At 47.6% G+C, this 20,882-nt stretch overlaps 1 protein-coding gene across 1 annotated transcript in view; it reads right to left on the bottom strand.

The window, feature by feature from the left end:
• Positions 1 to 9,406, bottom strand: part of LOC144121936 (uncharacterized) — a 61,062-nt gene extending 51,656 nt beyond the window's left edge. Inside the window, exon 1 of the mRNA XM_077655389.1 lies at positions 9,299 to 9,406. Coding sequence (XP_077511515.1) covers positions 9,299 to 9,392 — 94 coding nt within the window. The 5' untranslated portion in view covers positions 9,393 to 9,406. The remainder of the gene's footprint in view (positions 1 to 9,298) is intronic.
• Between the last annotated feature and the right edge of the window lie 11,476 nt (positions 9,407 to 20,882).

The raw sequence follows: 20,882 nt of genomic DNA, 5'->3' as shown, positions 1-20,882 counted from the left end.
AAGACGCAGAGAACAAGACTACAACACCACACAAATGTGATTGGTTGGCGGACGAGTGTGCGTTAAAGACCTTTTTACAAAGCACTTTCTGGAGGTCGTCGCATTTCTTGAAGCACCTAGCGCAAGCATGGAGAAGCCGGAACAACGATTTTCCGGCACCAGTTATTTCCAGGCGAAGGATAAGAATTTCTCATCTATGCATTTTCTGTAAATCGGTCTGTACGGGCCACTTGTTTCAACGGAGGCTATCGTTTTCTGAAGGGGAGCGTCTGAAAAAGAACGCGATATGTTGTGGCGGGAAACAAAATAATAGCAGAAAGATAAACGAGACTGTCGACATAAGTCAGCAACTGCAGTAACCGCGAGAACGAGCCGGTAATCTTGCGGTCATTAAATGCAGCATAAGTATACCTTTATATTAGTTCTGTCACATCTGCGTAGCAGTGTTCCTTTTCAACGGGCCTTCTGATGTGACAAAACATTCGAATTGCTTCGGGAAAGAAAGGATGAGGGGTGAAAAGTAATCCCGCACATGCTTTTATTCTTGGCTACTTCGACAGCATTCTTGCAATGCAACTAATAATTAGTACGTTCATGATGAAGAATATGCATGCATCTCTGAGGAGTTAATTTCCAATAATTTGATTTTGCATTGTAAAGCTTAATCAAGCTCGCTATATCTGCCACACCTGAACACTGTGTGACCTTTTCAGTCTTACTTTATTCCACAGTCTAATCAGACGGTTCTGAGTACATAGCGCCATTTTTGATAGCCTACAAACATTGGGAGACTGAATGATATTTGACGATAAAAAAACCATCGCAAACACGGGCAAGTTCAATTCAAAGGTTTTATACCCCTTACAGCGCGGTTAGAATAAACATAGTGCGTCTTTCACATATCACACGTACGAGAACTCGACACCACAAAGCCCTGACTTCAACAACGTTTATTCCTGCGCGCAGCATATACATATAGTGCACAGCGCGCATGCGCAGCAAGAAAAAGAAAACGCCAAGAGGCATGCCAGAACTTGCAGTTGCGCCGAACTGCACGAGGATACACGCTTCATCGGTATAAGAAAGTAAACATGAAGCTGAAACCTAAACAGCAAAATATTAGGAGGTAAACTACATCAACATGAATTTTAATTAAAAATTCACAAGATACGATGCTCTTTCTTGCTCAACAACACCGATGGTGTGCTGAAACTGCTGAAACAGTTTTTTTCTCGCCATTTCAGCAGCCTCAGGTGTCTCTCTTGCTGATTTTTTGACATACTTGTGACATATCGTGGTTCTTCCCAAAAAAGAACCACGTTCTTTGCACTGCATACATTGAGATGGCGAGATGCCCTGATGACGCCGTTGTGTTCGATGAGGCTCTCGTTGAGACATCTTCCCGTTTGGCCAATGTAGGCGCGGCCACAGGGCAAATGTACCGATTCAACCGCGTTTTTTGCGCACTCTACAAACGATTGCCGGCTTCTACCAGAGCAATTATTGCTCACAGTAACGGTGCAATTCACCTTTTTACACAGTTTTGATAGTGCAGGAGACACCACATGCACACCTGCTATTTTTCCTATTTTTTGAGACTTTGGGCGATGGCGTGCAACTTAAGTATTACTGCCACAATTTTTCTCCGATCTGTGTGTCAGCCACACCTTTTTTTGGAACCACATTCTTGCTTTCTCTGAGCATGCTCTCGGCAACTGACAAGATTGTACAAGGGTAGTCAGCACCGCTCAACCGGGTTTCCTGAATAGAGAACGCAGAATCGAGTCTATGCTTACAAGGTTTCGCGAGAACATTACGAAAGCAAGACTTTACAATTTCTCGTTTAACTACTTTTGGAGTGTGCCAAAATAATTATGGGTTGCTGTCCTTGCGGTTCGTGGGCTCAACACAAATGGTGACCACAAAAATAAATACCCAGGTCAAGACATTTCATGATGTTCACAGCAACTTCATGTGTCAAGCTTAGTGGTTGAAACCATTCTGAAAACACTGACATGATAGAGAACAATGCTGCGTGATCGCACATATCTTGTGTGTTTGTTATAACGAGAAAATCATCAACATACTGAAAATGCCTGCAAAACTGGACCCTTCACTTCTACGTTTTAGTTGTCGGTCCCGCTTCGCTAGGAAAATATCGCTCAACCATTGAGCAATGCAGGAGCCAATACATATTTCTCTTTTTTTTTTGTGATACAATGATGCCTTCCCAAACTGTGAAAGTTGATTTCGGGAATGTTGCAACCAATTCGAGGAAGTTGCCTGCAGACAAACCACTAGTCTTTTGAAAAAACATAACCCTATGTCTGTCTAAGCTGTTTCTAGCACTGGTCAACAGATCTTCCTGTGAAATAGAGTAGTAAAGGACTTTATTGTCGACTGAGAAAGCCGACAAATTAGCCTTGGTTCTTTAATTAAGAAACCGGATCACCTTGTCCTAGTTCTTTACTTTGACAGTGTCGTCCATGCTAAGCCAACTGAAATTTCGCTACAGGAACCTTCCATGTTCCATTTTTCAGAGATAATTACCGGCATACGGCAATCTATTTTATGAGTTTTTGCAGCAAAGAAAAGTTCCAAGCCGATCTTTTCCGTCTTTTATACGGGCTTTACAAGCTTATCTAAATTCATGATGTTACATGACCTTATTGTCGAATTTCTTACGGGCTCTAAGTCTCCAAGGCTCATTTCTTCTGTTGAACACCGAGAGCACAGCTTGTTTTACTTTTACCTTATACGCGACATCGAAAAACGCCACAGAGCCTCCTTTTTTTCGGCAGGAAAAGACGCTGAAGTTATCCCGCAAATACAATACAGTTCTCTGGATGAGTAGTCTTAGAGCCTGAACCTTACAACGAGAGAAAACGCCTGCACCCTCAGAAAGGCATATCCCACTCTCTGAGCCAGGCGCCAGACTTTACACCTGCCTCACCTTCGCAATCGTTGTGCGGCTGTCTTCTATGGCTCCACGGCGAACGTGGGTCCGCAGCTGAGTACCTGTCGCACATATGACCGCAGCTGGACATTACCGACGATTTGGACATTCTTTCGATGTACCGGTATCTTCAACGGAAGCATCCGATGAAGCGTAGGAAGCGCTTGATGCCAAAAGAATTCCGTTGCCCTGTCAACTTCACGGGAAAATTCCCGTCAACGGAAAGCAGCGCTCGCAAGACTCATGCCTGAGCCGGCCCACAGCCGAAGGGTATCTTTAAGGAGACGGCATTGTCGTCACCGCTACGAGCGCAAGAGTTTGCACATCCTAGTACTATAGTATTCGGTGGTACCAGGCCACCACACTGTGCCAAAAGATGGGCAGGGGTTATCCTGTGGCAAATGCAGAAGCCGAGTGGCCTGGCCTTGCACGAGGCCACTGCTACCATAGATACAATGTTACATCGATCGCTGAGAGTGATAGAGCCCTGAGAAGAAATGAACTTGTTCAGTATCAGTTGTTGGCGAGTTGGTGTTTCACGCTTTCATTCACATAGCAAAAAAGACGATCACAAAAAACGTGGACATTTCTCCTAGCTCTCATACTTCTGAGCTCAGGAAAGCATGCTATATGGCTACAAAGTTTAGTAAACTTCTCTAGAGCGCCACAGCTTGGCTGTATTGAGCAAAGGAAGCGAGATAGTTACGCAGGTAGTCATTTTCCGCACAATGCAAGTGCTTCACTGCAGCTACATAGACTTAAAACCTACAAACTAAGTGCACTAGTATCATGTCCTTTATTTAGCGGCTGGGCTAAAATTTCGCACTGTTTATCGCGCCGCTCACCACTCAGGAGCTTAATAAATAAGTTTTCTGATGTCGGTACTAATAAATTCAGAACCTTGACAACTTCCACTGTACGCCATGAGATTTACGTTACGTAAAGAGGTAAAAATCGCTCAGCTGGCTCATCGGTTAAGTGACACACTTTGGCAAAACAAAACAGGGGATTACATTTTAATTCGATACCATTTAGGCAGTCGTGTCACACAAAATTCTGATTTCTCCTTAACGAAATTCGGCGATTGGTCCATTTGTTGATGCCATCAACAAGGAGACGCGACTCCAATTCTCCAGTCAGAGAGCACCGCGACATTCTCTGATTAGTTGACAGAAGTCGGCACGTCCCCTTGTGAAGTCAAAGCAACCTGCCGACCGCTGAAGCTGCTATCGGATTTGAAATAACTTGCGGTTATTTGGCAAGAGAAGATGAAGTGTCACTACAGTAGGTTTGGCAGCTCTCGAGGCGGTGGTGTTTAGGGCTTATAAAAGCAGCGGATCCCCAATCATTAGGTTATTACTGCATCCGTGTAAAGGATAGAGCCTTCAAGTCTTGTAGATGGAGCTGGCGGTAATGGTCGTGAGGAAAAAGCCGACTTCATAATGCGAGCCGGCTTGTTTGAAGTAATGTGGCAGTAGTCCTGAACGTGGTACGAATGAAAGTGTTGCTTGCTGTTTTGGTTTGTCCCTGGGTAATTAATTCTGCATGTGTTTTTTTGAGCTGGGCAAACTCCTTGAGCAGACAGATGGGAGTTGCTTCATGTAAGCCACTTATGGCTCGCATAGATTCGTAGTTGAGTGCTCCAAGTTTGGACCATTTTCGTTTTGTATGTTGTTAAAATTTAGCCTAGTATAGCAGCTGAGGTTAAAAGACACAAAGAGCAAGTCGGAAAGCTGAATCTCAGCGACCATCTCCAGAAAGGCTTGCTATTCTGCGTATGGGGCCAAGTGTATTTATAGCGCTCTTGAGCATAATTTAAGATCAGGCTGTGGGTTTTCCTGAAGAATGAATAACCACGCGAAAACATTGGTATGTTCCACTTTGGGAATTGGTGCATTATTAGTAGTGAGTACGAACGGAGTGGCTTAGAAAATTCGGCGGGCCATCTTTATTTCCCACATGAACATAGCAGTTTTTGAAGTTGTTTAGGGAGAGGCCGGTTTCGGCAATAATTTGGAAGATTTAAGGCATTTTCCAGGAAGTCTTGCTGCACCTGATCTGAGCGGTTTGTAGACCAGAGAGTGATGTCATCTGCATGCGCAAAAGCTTGAGCATTAGGAATGGCAGAGGGACCGTGTATTTGAGGAATGTATGCGATGTTAAATAAAGATGGAGCTACAAATCACGCCTGCTGTCTTCACGATTAGAAGTAAAGTGTCCGGTGGGCGTAGCATTTGCGTGGGTAGCAAATGTTCAATGTGCAAGAAAAACATGAATTCCTCAACAGAAGTGCAATGGCATGGCAAATTATTAGATTGTATTGAGAATGGCTGTGTGGAGACTGTTTTCGTAGGGCTTCGTGATATCTGTTCCTAAGGCTGTGCTTCCGAGACGATTATGAGGAGACCAACATACTACATCAGCGGTAAAACGGTCTTCAGAATGGTCAGATCTGTAATATGATCAGAAGCCAGTTTGGAAGACGAATATTTCTTATGATGGTCGATATATCAGGAGAATCCAGTGGCAAGCAGTTTTGCTTATAACTTGCACATAGTTGGGGCAAGATATATTAGACGTAGTGCACCAAGAGGAGGTGGAACCAGCGAAAATGCACGCAGGACAGAATTACGACGTACAGGCACAACGCTACCGATAAAGGAGGCCCAGCATGTGCGTGCCTTCTATTTCTTGTCCTACGTCTATTTCCGCTGATTTGACCTTCAGTGCGTAATGAACCAACCAGCCCAGCAATTAGGTCTCTTGCGCCAAGAGTTATGGGTAATTTGCCAGGTTTTGCTAATGGGACAATCATTGAATGCTTCCAATCTGATGGCATTTTACTGGAAATGCAGATTTCGTTGAAATTCTTAGAACTGAAATCAATGCTTCATTGTCCAGAGTGCGCATTAGGGCATAGCGTACACCAACATGGTCAGGAGCAGTGATATGTCGGGTGTCTTCAATGGCAACTGTATGCTCAGGCATGGGGACCGGGCATGTGACCTTATGCTGCCTCATGTTTCGAAAGAATGACTATAACAGGTTCAGGGGGCAGTCCTAATTCGGAAAAAAACTGATGGGCCGCATGCGCCGCAAGGTCGTCTGGTGTAAGATGAATGGTAAAGCAAACGCTCTTGGCGTAGTCTTTGAAGGAGTGCTTGTGTTTCATGGGATCAAATACAAGCAATAGGTGGCGGTTCCCCACATGAGCGCTGAGGAGAGAACACCACTTTGTCCAGCGCTTGTCGAGAAGGTGCTTAGAATACGGACACGCTTTAGGCGTTACTCTTTGAAGTTCCGCTTTGCCATTTTGAACAAACGGATACTAGGTGACGTATACATCTATTTGCTTGCGGAGTGCCCAGAGATTAAGGGGGTGAGGGCAAGAATGTAGTTGGTCTTAGTTTATCGTTGAAGAAATTGCGTTCTGATTTAGGACAAGGAGGTTAAGTTACTTGGGAGTCCGAAAGTGCATAACCTCACTGTTGACGAACAGATAAGGGCGAAAGAGGCCGCTGGGGTGGCTGAGTGTAAATGGCGCTAGGCTACTGACCCGAAAGACGTGGGTTCCACCCCGGTCCTCGCGGTCGCGTTTGGATAGAGCCAGAATGCTAGAGGCTCGTTTACAGTGCGATGTCAGTGCACGTTAAAGAGTTCAAGGTGGCCAAAACTATCCGGACTCCAACACTACGATATACGTCATAGCCTGAGTCGCTTTGGGACGTTAAGCCTCATAAACTGGACCTGATCAGATAGGCGCGCTAGTGATGTGACACTAATGTGAGGCTGAGGTTCCAGTGCACGAAATTTCCTTTTAGGCATGGAGAAGGATGCGAATACAACCGTATTTTACTTGCATGGTACCACCCCTAAGTGACTCGTTCAGGAGCCAGGTGGGAACACGCCACGCTTGAGTAGCGAAGAGAGGGTCTGCTGGGTGGCAAGGTAGTATGTCCGCTTGGAGACACTGTGCCGCACGGTAGTACGCAAAAAAGGTTCCATCACTGCCTATTGCCCCAGGCCACTCCAATTTTCTCACAAAAATGCACGCCTACTGGGACTAACTGAACACTCCGGCTGGCATCGGCATTTCGTGCTACTTCTGCGGTGGGATTAATTGTATTAGCACGGGCGTAAACATCCTGTAAATTTTTTGACTGTCGAGAAATTAGATAAATATGTATAATTAATATGTAAATTTGTAATACTCAAGTTTTGTACAAGTCTTCTTTGAAAATTATTTGAGGTCGTGCAGAAACGATTTGATTGTCGGAAATCCTCACTGTGAAGTCGATTTATACTAGCAAGCAACTACTCATTAGTATATTTTAGCAGCGTAGCTACGGCATCACACCTTTCTTTTAGCGCTCAATGAAAGCCTGAAAATGAACAATAAAAACATCTGACTTGGATCTTGCGACACCATCTCGCAACGCTGTGTGTTGTGCTTTCAATGGAAGAAGCTTCTGACCTGACGAAAAGTTTTTACTCGTTTGTTCTATAAAAATGAATACTAACGCTTCCTTGCAAAGCGAGATGTAGAGAATTTTTCATCCCGTTTGTTTTGCCAGTGTGCTGAAGCCGTGAAAGCAAATTCGTCTCAATCGCCTTGCTGCCACCCGCATACCGTCAGAGATGGAGGTGCACGCATGATATATTCCTGATGAAGGTGCATGCTCACGCACTTTCAGGCCAATGATGACAGCGACGGCCGCTGCGGCGACTAGTTAAGCGCACCGCCTTCATTAGTTCCAAGCTAATGCGAAAAAAGGGCACGAAAACAACGGGATAAGAAGAGGCGCTAAGACGCACACAAAAAGCGCAGAACAGAGCTTTTGTAGAGGAGAGGGGACTTACATTCCGTAGAAGGCAGTCCACGCTTTCACTCACTGCGCGTTCCTTCGTCTGATTGGAGGCGTGTGAGCCGACGCGTGGCACCGTGGCAAGAAACTCCGAGCAACCAGTTGGAGGTTCGAAGCAAACCTTCAGCCCCTTTAGTAGCGCCCCTTTAACAGACTCTCTCCTCAAGTCGCCTTATGCCTCTTTCCTACAAAAGCCCCGGTTCTGCGCTTTCTCTGTGCGTCTTTGTCCCTCTTCTTGTCCCATCTTCTTCTCGCAGTTCCTTTTTTTTCCCATTCACAATGTATCGACTAGCCCATCATCAAGTCTTACTTCAAATAATTCAAAGCGCATTTGAGACCATAACGTTAGATGCGCAGTCGAGTGGTTTCTCTTGTACTTAGCGGGATTTTAAAATCCCCATAAAAAACGTGTAATAGGTTTAGTGCAACAGTAAACTGAATTTCTGTTCCTGAATTTCCTCTAAAACACAGCTAACTACGTTTGGGCGTAGAATAAATACGAAAAATTCTGCCTAATTTGTCTTAATTTACGTTGTTTAAAAATTTGGCACAGTAAAAAAATACCCGAGGTTTCTCAACAGGACCGCAAACTAAATGTGGTTGGTTTCACTCTTGAGCGGTGTGCCATATTTTCGACTTTTTCTCAAGCTACATAAAGACACACTCTGTAGGTACTCAGTGTATAAATAGAAATCACCATTGTCCTGATCGGTAACAAAAACACAGTGCATTCCGGAGTACATTTTAATAATACAGGCCTGCTTTTCAGTTGATAAAGTGCAACGGTTCTTCTATTCTAACAGCATTTACCACAATATCTCTTGTGCAAAAAGCAATAGGCTGATCTGCGCGGCCCAAACCATCATGCATTTCTTCACGCTTCTGATATCAGCTTAATTTTAATCAATACAATGCTAACATGTTTCCATGATGGTGGACTTGAGTGACCCAGGCGTCATGCATACAGTCTTAAATGCTTTACTACCAAACTATTTCCGACTTTCATCAGAAGGTCACCAGAATCTACCGAATGACTTGGTGGCTCAAGTTGTTTTAAAAATTATTTCTCATTTATAAGGAAAGGTTGCCCTTTAAGTTGTATGTCTAAAAGAATCTAAGCAAACGTTTCACGACAGCGCTGCCTGGCTACTATAGCGAACACGCTTACACAAGGCACCCTGGATTTTAACATAGTTTAGAGAATGCGTAGCTGAGAGGAGATTATTCTTGTTCTAATAAAGGCTGCGCCCTCGGAAAAAGCACATACAAGTGGGCATGTCTCTGGGCTTTGTCTCGAGCTGGGTGAACAAAATAAAAGTCTTACTATTGCCTGCACTGGGCCACTAAAAGACTTTCTGCCGTTGCTGAAAATCGTAAATACATTGAAAATTACAGCAAGAAAACATTGATAAGTGCCCAAACCCCATTATTCGAAAAGGAACGTCGGGCACATTCAAAGCTGACTATAAATGTTTACCTTTTTTGCTTCTACGCCCCTTCAGGTCTTTGGCAAAGCTGACTGATGTGTCACATAGATGAGCGAATTTTCCTGCAGGCACACTTTCCGTCATGAGCACTTACTTCTAAGACGGAGGGCTGCCTTCTTCCCTCGAATGCGTTGCTTTACGCACAGACATTCTACTGTGTCGGGTATATTTCCTGATAGCGCCTGACTGCTCACCTGCGGCCATTCGTGTACTTTATGGCGTCAGCAAGGATTTTTTTACGCGGTAAAAGAATGCCGCCAGCGGCGATAAGAAGACCATAATTTTGCCTATGGGCAACCTGCGCTGAAGTTTGCAGTGTCGATTACAGTGTCATAACACACTGCCCAGCGAGAAGAGCAAGCACTTTTTGGCGCACTCTCAGTGCATTTCCGCACGCCACCTGCATGCGCCTATTGTCGTGAGCCTCCACGCTCTATCGAAGCCACACGAGCCACGCGTCAGCTATTTGGGCTACGCCGAGAGAAGCTAGGCAATGAATGCTATCATACAAACGCGGGTATCTAATCCTGCAGATTATGTTCTCGCGTTTGCAGCGGCCCAAGGGGCTGACAATAGCAGTTTTCAGTCGCTGAATGGAACAATTGCAGTGCCATTTGGGCAGCGCAGGTTCCCTATAGCATCAGAAACATTTGAGCTGGCTTTATGTGCGCAGCCGCAGTGCGTCAAATACGCCCTTGTGTTATTTGTCACAAGGCTAGCCGAAAAGTTGTTTCTGGGCAACTTTGGCCAATGCCTGCCGTGGTCCAGCTCGCTTACGGCTCGGAAACCAGACAGACCCCTATAACGGGTTTCGCTACTTGAAGTAAGACTCCGTTACCGCCCTATGATCACGTTTGTTAGACAAGCCTGCGTGGAGGATGATCCCTGAGCCCATCTTTTGAAGCAATAAGCTTTACAACGTCAGCTTTTGCAGCCGTCAGAGGGGCCGCAAGTTTGACCTTGAAAACTGGTAAAGGTTAGCGGGGCCGGAAGTTTCACCTTGAATGTAGCTAGAGGTCAAACCATCAGCGTAACTGGTGGTAGGCAGGTTCGAAACATGACGTCAGCTGCAGCAGCAACACCAGCGGCTGTTAGGCGAAGTATCTCGACTTTCACATTTGACCATGACATTCGGTCAAGCGGGAAAGCATCTGCAAGCATCGCATGCGCAGGTCATGAAAGTCTGTCCTGCATAAAACGCCGGTGCACTTTGATGCATTAAGCCTAACGCTAGGTGTATGTGATGAAACGCCTACCGTGGAGACCGCCAGTCGCTCCACCGGAAACGTAGTCAGGGAGATGAAGTTATTTGCTTTCGACAAGGGATAACGAGGGCTAAAGCACTAGCAATTCTTTCCTATCTATTCCATTGTTTCCTTCTTCGTTAGAAGGAATCATGTTTTTATCACATCAAACATTTATTACCAAATGTGCTGCAAAGGAGATGATAACTCCAAAATCAAGTTACAGAAATATTTAACAGCTTTTTTTGTATTTCTGAACTTAATAAATAGCGCAAGCAGAGACCTTCTTCTTTAATGACTGTGTTGCGATCTTTTAAAATAGCTTCATGATAGGCGTGCACAGTTCTCTGCATAAAATGGTTAGATGGCAAATTTATGATAGCAGCCATTGCCTAAATCTGCACACGCTCTCAGTGCCTTAATAAGAGTCAGAATTGTAGGCTCCATGTGCTGGTGTTTAAGAGAGCACGCGTCGCTCTTGTGACGGAAGCAATTAAGAATACAGCGAGGCCCTACCTGTACACGAAATTTTGCCCAGACTGAAGGAAATTGGCGAAGAGTTCGTAGTCAAGACTGACTTCTTTGATGTTTCGGGCCGAGGTGCTTGTCATGTTTCACGTTTGGTGCGTTGCTCAACGCAGATATTTTATAAGATCCCATTTTCAATCTGCATGTCGTATGTGGTGCAAACTGGATGTTGCCTGATTTCTTGGCTTTTAGAGGAGGGAAGGAAATTTACGCTCCTTGCAGTCTGAAGGAAACTTGGCCAATCAGAGTTTAAAACAGATCCTATGTTTGAAAAGGCTATAGTTTTGGAACGGTCAAACGAAAGGACAAAACAGGGGTCATTGAGATTTTAAATATCGTATCATAGAAAGTGGTTAGGTGTAAGCTCTCCTTCTATTGCCCCATCAAACCACCCTGACGAGTGTATTAGTTTGGACAGGGGAGACGTGGTGTTGCCAAGAATTTCATCCTAGCTTCATAAATGTTTTCCTTGCTCTTTTTGCTGCCAGTACACAATATTTCTGTGGTTTCTCTACTGCCATTTTTTTATTACTAAACCAATGTTACGTATATTTGTTTTTTTTCCATTAACTGAATAAAACGCGTTGGTAGACCGTACTTAACACCTCCTGCCAGCCTTCGCAAACTACGCCCATACCAATCCAAACAACGCAGGTCTTGTAAAAGTGTATTTGGAGGGATGCGTTCTCTACGCCGCACACAACCCGTGTAGTACGTTATAGGCCGGAGGACAACGGCTGCGTACACTTAATTTTGTGCTTCAATTCACTGTCATCCCAACTGGTCGTGCAAATCTCGATGGCGGATGGCAGATTTGAGTTGATGCGGTGCGCCATTAGTAGTTCTGCTAGATAGTACCTACCACTGCCCGCGTGGCTCTGTGTGACAGATATTTTCACTGAATGCTGCGAGATTTTTTCAGGAGTTGCTTAGCTGTCCTCTGAGCTCAGCCATGTTGTTTGTGGGAAAAGTACATTATTAAATCACGTGGTTTTAACTCTAATGTTTTACCAGTTGCTTGAACTAGAACGAGAAACAGGGTTAGTTTTGTTCGTTCTAGTTGCCGTGTGCACTAAAGCGTGGAATTATTGGTTCGAGGACACTAATAATGCACTTTACATTAGTACCATTCAACTCTTTTATGTAGAAGAACCTAGAACAGTAGTGGAATGTCGCTGTTTAGCCGCCGCGGTGGTTCACTGTTGATTTTATTTGGCTGATTGTATAGCAGCTCTTCAACAAAATCGCTCGTGAATTGGCGGCCTCAGTCACTGATTATCACTCGTGGTATTCCATGCCGCAAAAGGACAGAGTTCAGGAAGAATAGTGACACTTGATGCACAATAGGGGATGGCAGACCAGCCGTTTCACAATAACGTGTGAGTTAGTCCACACGTTCCACAATCCAGCGATTGCCAATTGGAGATTTGGGAAAATGTGCAAGCATTTCAATTCCAATATGCTCGAGCTGGCTGCTAGGAGCGGAGGTAGGGCGTTTTAAGGCGCTGACACCGCGTGCATTTTTGGCCAGTAAATCCGTTCTTGAGCTCGACGGAGTGTACGAGTCGATCTCAGATGTCTGGAGGTGGGGTCGTGCTGCATGACACGCAAAATGGAGCAGAACAGAGCCGTTGGAACAACGAGACAACGAGCAGGTATTGTGGGCCAGCAGGGAAGTACTTTTTTATAACAGACGGTCGCGGATAAAAAACTGCAAGAAACTCCCTGGTTGCGCGCGGCGGCATAGAGGGGTTGTAAAGGCGGATCTTCACGCTGCTCAGTTTTCAACACTTCAATTTCAAGAAACTATACAACAATAGATGAGATGTAATGGCCGAAATTGGAACCGCCACACTCAGTTGAGGGCAGCGGCATTCGCGAATGACAGTCTGCATGGCGTGTCGCCGGCAGCTCTTGTATACGACATTGAAGTCACACTACTGGTGACGGACTGCCTAGGCCGTGAGGCGAATGATTGAATCTCGAAGATTAACGAGCCAGCCGAAGGCATGATGATCAGTCGTGATGGTGAATGGGCGTCCATGCAGGTATAAACGGAGCCACTGCACGGGCGAAGATCACATGAAGGCATTCTCGTTCGGTGACTGTGAAGTTGCAAGCTGGCGTGCTGAAGGAGCGGCTTGACTTTGCAATAACGTGTTCCCAATCATCGTGGCCTTTAACCAGAACAGCGCCTAGGCCATCATTACTAGCATCAGTGTGAACTTGTTTTCATGCGGAGGGCTCGAAATGCCAGAGAACAGGATGTGAGGTCGAGAGATACTTCAGCTGGCGGAATGAGCCATCGCACTCAAAAGTCCATTCAAATGAAGCTCCTTTGTTGAGAACGTACGTCAGTGGATACGCAATGCCGGCAATACGGTGGATAAAACGCTGGAATTTTGCAACGTAATCGCAAGAAACTGCAGGCTCCTTTGACTGTCCGTAGTGCTTAAATTCACCCCACAGCCGCCGTTTTCTTGGGATCTGACCTCACGCCCTGTTCATAGACCAGATGGCATAGCACTAACGCTTGACGCTCAGCAAAGCGGCGCTGCTCTGAAATGAGGGTCAGGCCGGTGTTATGCAAGCAGTCCAACACACGAGCTAAGCGCTCGTTATGCTCATGGAACGTTTTACCAATCATGACGATGTTATAAATATAGCATATACAAATATCTCATTGCATGCCGCATAATTCCCTGTCCACAAACCTCTCAAAACTCGCAGGAGGTACATTGCAAAGCTTAAACGGAATCACATTAAATTAAATGACACCATCCTGCGTTACAACTGCCGTTTTTTCTTTGTTGGCCGGAGGCACTGTAATCAGCTTCATCGCAGATCTATGCAGGAAAAGCAAGGAGCGCCAGAGAGGCAGCCTATGGCGCCACCAATGCGAGAGATTGGGTACAAATCCTTTTTGGTGATGGCATTTCAACGGCGGAGACCCACTCAAAATCGCCATGTGCCGTCTTTCTTGTTTAGCTGCCCAAGGGCTCGACGACGCCTGATTGACATCCTTGTCGAGCATTTCTTTGACTTGCCCGTCAATTACTTTGCACTCCGGCGACAACACACGATAAGGCTTTTGACGGATCGGGCGAAGCGATCCGGTATCTACAGTGTGACGGGTGCGAGACGTGGGAGTAGAAGGTAGTCCACGGGGCTGGGAGAAGTCGAAGACAGCCGTGCACTTCAGCAGAACAAATAACAGCCAGCGCCGTTGAGCGGTGCTGAGCGTTTCGTTGATCATGCCAAGAATTGGGCGTTCAGCGCTGGACTCTAAGACACGTTAAACTGGGACACCCGCGACCGACGCTAGAGCTGCAGGCGCATCGGGTTAACACAAAGCGCGTTTTAAGCCCCTTAGCAAAACAACGGTTTGAGAAGATGAATTAGTTCTCCGCAATCCTGGGCTCCCCATATACCAACGAATAACAGGCAGTTGAAAATGCGCTTTTAGCCCGTCGACTGTACTGGTTCCACTAGATTTTCAAACATTTAACGGCTGGTATGTGCAACGAACACCGGAACGCGCGCTACAGTCCACGAAGACACGACTGTATCTTGGAATACACAGAACACCTTGGCGGCGTCACACGCACTTTCCATGAGGCTGGGCACAATCGATATAAACCTCGCCAATTGCATAGTCCACTGTTGCTCCACACAGTATCAGAATGTACATTCCGAAAATGACGTCATCACTACAGCTAATGATAACGACAAATTCCGCTTGAAAAACGACTCCACCCAACTCAACTTGCAGATCGTACACTACCAGAGGACAAAACGGCTCGCCACTTAAGCCACAAAACGTTGAGGTTTCAACTCAAACGTTACAGTTTGTCCCCACAAGCATTTAAATATTCTACTTATCACAGAAACAGTTGCACCTGTACCAGCGAGAGGTAATGTAGGCACGCATTTTATGGTCACACAGACTTTGTTCTTAAGCACTGAAACAGGAGGAGGAATATCAGAACAGAGACGACGTCCAGCGACCTCCCCTCCGTAGCTCTCTTCTCCCACAAACAACCCTCCGTCCTTCTACTACATCATTTTTTAAGGGATGTTTGATGCCTCAGTGCATAAAAACTATGAAGTGCGAAATGAGTAAGATGCTTAAATAAATGAAAAAAGGTGGGCTGATTTGATGAAATCAAGAAGTGAACGACGATATGGACCCTGTGTCCAGGCAATATAGCAATCCAGATTTTCCGGTGAGAGTCCCACTGCCGCCAGGTGGCGAATTCTCGTCGGCTTCAGCGCCGGGCAGTCCCACAGCAGGTGGTGGATATCCGCCTCACAGTCTCTCGTATTGCAGACTGGACACCCCCGGGCGGGATATAAATCTTTGAAATGTGGCCACTTGCGTATAACAGCTGCAGTTAGGGCAACCCCGGCCCGTATCTTCTGAAGCGCAACCTCCTCTGCACGGGTAAGGCCACGGCGGAGGGTTACCGCACACGGAGGGATTAGAGCACGTGTGCGGTGCCGTAGGTGTTCTTTTCTTGTTAAAAGGAGGGTGGTGTCATCCAGAGTGAGGACTCGTGGCAAAGACGAGGTCGGGGTCGAAAGGCAGGTCGTCGAATCTGTGCGGCTTTGTGCGCTCAGGAGGCAATGCGGAACCCACTCAACACGGATTTGCTGCGGGATGCGTGCGGCTGGACGATGGATGTCTTGGCAGATTTCTGGGGTGCGACTGACTGGACGTATTAGGCGTCTGACGTGAAGGGCGTTGGTGCGAATGACAATGCGGGCCGTGGGTAGCATGAGAAAGGCGGCCACGGAGCAAAGTGCCTCTTGAACCGCAAGCGTCTCCGCACAGAAGGAGGAAGGAGGTTCTGAGAGGCGAAACCTTGACGTTTTGTTCAGAGCAGGCTTGCAACGACAGTAAACTGCCGTTGTTGTTTCAAAGCCTGGATGCTTGCGTCAACGTAAATAACGATGGAGCCATGCGGCAGATTGGCGTCTTGCTCTGTAATTCTGTCGCGAAACGATGATGCCGCGCGTGTAGATGATGGACGACGTAGATCAGTTGGCTTGTTGTCGCTTAGCTGCACAAAACGCCAAGGAGGAAGAACTGGCGGGGGCGGCTGTAGAATGGAGTGCGATGAAGCATATGCCCTGAGTGCACACGTTGTGTGTGTTAGGCTTGACTTTAGGCGGCGAGCATCGCGTCGTTGCTGCCCCAGCTCATCTAATGTATTAAGCTACGCATGTTCTTGGAGCGCCACGATCGGGGTAATGCGCGGAAGGCAAGAGATGACCCTCATTGCCTCTCGATTAATAGCTTCAAGACGATCCCATTGAGCCCTCGTAAAATGCTGGAATTGGGCTTGGGAAACGAGGCGCGGTTGCACAACCGCCCGCAGCAACTGTCGTGCAACATGACAGCAGGTTCCGCCTGTTTCAGGAGCAATGCGTCTAATCAGACCCAACGCCTGAATTGCTTGCTTTTTAGCCCGGGAAAGCCAAGCAGTGCTTGTTCCTGACTCGCGTATTGTCAAGCCCAAAATTTTTACGGTTGAACTTTCTTGAATTGGAGCTCCTGATAGATGAAGACGAATTGGTGCTGCAGCCAGTTTACGGCGCCCCCAGTGGTTGGCGACTGACACGAACGTGGTTTTGCTCACTGAAAGCTGCAGACAAATTGAAGAAGCAAAAGTCGACGTAATATCTATGGCTGATTGTAGGCCTGCTGCTTGAGTCATCCGGTCATTGTGAGTGCTCCACACCGTCATACCATCAGCCTAAAATAAGAACTTAATCTCAGAGACATCATGTAAGCGCCAAGCAAGGGAGATAAAATAAATGTTAAATAATGGTGACGATAACACCGATCCCAAGGGTAGGCCGCGAAAATTCACAAATGATCCAACGGCCTCACCACCGAGGCGTATGGTAAAGGGTCGGCCTTCAAGGAAGGATTTAACAAAATTGCGCACCCTAACGGGGAAATGCAGCATGTCAAGCTATTCCAGGATGGCAGCATGACTGATATCGCACGTCTTTTCAACGTCCATGGCCAGTACAGTACGTACATAGTGGCTGCGAGTTGAGGCCAGAACTGCTGAAGCCAAGACAGCCAGTCCATCTTCTATGCCTATGGACGTACGAAAGCCAATTTGGGCGGGATGGTAGAAACCATGGTGCTCAAGCCACCACGACAGTCGTGTGGCATGCATTTTTCGGTAAGTTTGCATAATGTTGGCGCAAGCGATATAGGCCGGAAATTTCCGACGCCTGTTGGCAGCTTCCCCAGCTTTGGTATGGGGATCACAATAGCCGATTTCCAGGTTTCTGGTACGACGCCTTCTATCCATACCTTGTTAATGGTGGCGAGGAGTTGAGGCAGTACAGCGGAACTTAAGTTCTTGTAAACGTCGTACGGAATGAAGTCCGGTCCGGGCGCAGTCTTCCGACGGGCCTCGTCTATTGCTGAAAACAACTCGGGCATTGAAAATGGGCTTGCAATTCCCTCGGCGTCGGCTGTATATGGGAGCTTATCGACGTATGCTGGAAAGGCAGTCAACTCGGCTCATATGACCCTTGGAGGAAACACATCATACTTGGGGAAAAACTTCCGCGCTGCCTCTCTGGCGAAATCATGCGGAGCTAAGTTAGCTGCAAAGCATGCTGTGGCCGCGGCGTCAGGACGACGGGAACCATGTTCCATTGCAGCAAACGTTCGCCAGAGAGCAGCATTCGATGACTTTGTCGAGAACTACTCACACCACGCATGCCACTGCCGTCGCGAGAGATCGCGTTCATATCTGCGAGCGTTGGCAGTAAGGTAATTCAGCCTTGTCCGTGCTTGCGCAGAAGTCGGGCCTCGGGAAGCTGTCATCTCCGCTTCTCGGCGAGCAGCCCACTGTTTAAGCAGACCCACATCCGGCGCCGGGCGATTCACGTCCGTCCAGGTGACAGCAGTAGCCTTATTCGGCGCAGTTTGTATGCAGTCCACAAGTAGTGTAGGTGATTGCATAGAGAGGTCTTCGACGGTGGTGCGAAACGTGTCCCAATTGACCACAGTACATCTACGGCGTAGTCGGCGGGCCCTTGATGGATGAAGACCGATGATGATAGGATGGTGGTCACTACCCCAGCAGTGTGGCTCCAGGTGCCACGATGGAGTCCCGGGTCCTGACCACCACGTAAGGTCCGGAGCATGAGTGGGACTGCGAGCATGGCGCAACGTCCGCGTTGCTGAATCTGGATGGTTGAGTAAAACAAACAGCGCCTCCGCGAATGCGTCCCGCACACGCCTACCACGGGGGCTTGAAGTGGGGTACCCCCAGTCCGAATGAGGGACGTTAAAGTAACCACCGACTAAACAGGCCACCCTGGGTGCTGTCGTCGTAGAGTTAATAACCACCCCAGATTAATGCGGGAGGGAGCTCCACCGGCGAGTCTTACATACTATGACACGACCACAACAGTTGCCTTGGGAAGATTCACAGCCACTGCGACTACCTCTTGATATGAGGTGCACCAGTTTTCTAGTGACAGGCGAAATTGAGGTAAACGCGCATCAACGTACACCGCCACCTTTCCCGGAGGGGCAACAGTGTGCACACGACGGTCGTTCATTGAAGGAGATATATATTCATTTAAGCCCGGAATGGATGGCAAGGCATTGGTCTCCTGCAGTATCAGGGCCCACACCTGGAGATTGTTCATGCGAAGCCGAGATTTGAGCTCTCCCAGCTTTGTGGAGAGGCCTCTGCAGTTTCATTGGAGAACACCAGAACTACGTGTACTCGCCATTTTCGATTAGGCTTCCAAGCGTTGGAACAGAACTGATGTAAGGTTAGATAACTGGTTTACCACAAATCGGAGGAGGGATGTTGAGTTATCCTGCAGTGCTGCAGAAGACCTCGTAGAGTTTGCGAAAAACGCATGAGGGCTGGACGTAGTCGAAGGCGCTGCAGCATTGACTGGCGTGGAGTGGGATTCCACAGGTTAAGTCTTTGCAAAGTCCGGACCTGTAAGACAGTGTGCTTTGTGGCCGAGCCTCATCTTGCGTTGCAAAAGGGCATGATCGGCGCATGTGGCCAGGTCTGAAACAGCTGTAGCAATAGACAGCAGTCGGTTTGTAAGGGTGAGGCCGCAGAATACAGCCATAGTGGTAAAGTACGTCGTACTGGGAGAGTTTGTTGGCCCTGTAGTGTGACGATGCACGAGCGCCCCTTTCCCATATACCGCGCTTGGATGACACGGTCGGTTGGACAGTACAGCTCACGCTGCAGGGTCGTCTGGTCTTCGGCAACGTCGACTTTGCAAACAACACAGCGCTGTAGGTCCGAACCTTCTACTAAGTACACCTGGACGGGCACCGAGATCTCGCTTGTAGTCGATATGCACTTGAGAGTTTGCAGACGCTGGACAGCAGCCAAAGTCGGGAGCCACAGAGCGACGGTACTACATTTCGTTCTAGACATGACGCCACGAAAACCTTTGGTCCCAAGACAAGCGTCCAGATTCGCCTGAAGAATCCTGTTCGGAATGTCTGTAAGGCTTTTGGCTGCCACAGCTTTAATGGCCAGTTTATACGATACCGATCCCGATGTCGGCAGAGCCACCTGATTGGCATACGCTGGCAGGAACGCTTGCCTTGTGAGCTGCAGTCGGCAGAAGATGAATCATATGCAGTGTCCCCTGATGGGCGCTTTTGAGAACTGCGGGAAGCCGGTGGCACGGATGGAGGTTATGAAGACAGGTCCATTGGAGACCTCTCCTCCTAACGCTGTACGGTTGAAGCCCCATCCAGCCGTGGAGGCTGGGCAGGCATTGCCGAGTTCCGCCCAGAGGGCAGATCGCTCACGAGCTGAGGTGCATATGGAGAAGGCGGGATGTGCGCTGCCGCTGATGGACCGGGAGCAGGGACCGACGCCGACGAAGCCACTACTGCCAGCGCGTCACCGGTGGCCCTAGGCTGTAACATTCGCGGTGCCGGTCGCACTCTCCGTTGTAATCTACAGATAAGATTGTCCCGCTTGGCACAATATATTCATTTCTTTTGCCACTCCCTGATTGGCTGCTTAGCGCTCAAAAAGCGCGTCGCCGAACGAATAAAGGTCATTGTCTTCCTGGCGCTGCGTGGGTCGTCTGTTCCTTGGGCCGGTCGTCCTGCCGCCCTCGGCGTCTAGCCGTCGAATACGTAACAAGGCCTAGCCTCGGAGCCCAGTCCAGCGGCCGGGATCACTGAAGGGCATTTGCTTACTGCCACCCAGTCACACTGCTCATAAGCCCCGGGAGCTTCCTCAGATGGTGCGAAGTCAGTTCTCTTGATATAAGGAACGTATTTATGCGGATGGCAAGATTTTTCCCTGGAGCGACGTACAGCCACCTTAGCAGGGACACTTCGTCTTATTCACTCGTTCGTGCCAATATTATTATATGAACATAATTATGTGCCTAACATCACTGTGAATTACACATTCTATCAAGCAAATCTGACATTGCATTAAAGACGACGCGATCTTTGCAACTTGGGGGACTTAGGGTCTCAGTAAGACGCTGAGGTGAGAGGCAGCTCAATCTGCCATTTTGCAACAGTTTGCAGTAATTACTTGCCGTGACACGTGCAACGCTAAAATCCACACGCCAGCGCGTAGCGTGCATTCCCAACTGCGTTAAAATCCAGCACGCCTGCTGCCAGATCACGTGGCAGGACTGTTCATTGTTCAAGCTTGGTCGTGATTGTAGGCTGCGTGTACGTGTGTTTTTTTAACGTCACTATCGACCCACAGCGGAATGCCTTTAGCGTGTGCTCCTCGGCCTGTTTATCTTT

This window comes from Amblyomma americanum, chromosome 2, assembly GCF_052857255.1.
Source record: "Amblyomma americanum isolate KBUSLIRL-KWMA chromosome 2, ASM5285725v1, whole genome shotgun sequence".
Lineage (NCBI taxonomy): Eukaryota > Metazoa > Arthropoda > Arachnida > Ixodida > Ixodidae > Amblyomma > Amblyomma americanum.
This window is presented reverse-complemented; position numbering and strand designations above follow the sequence as displayed.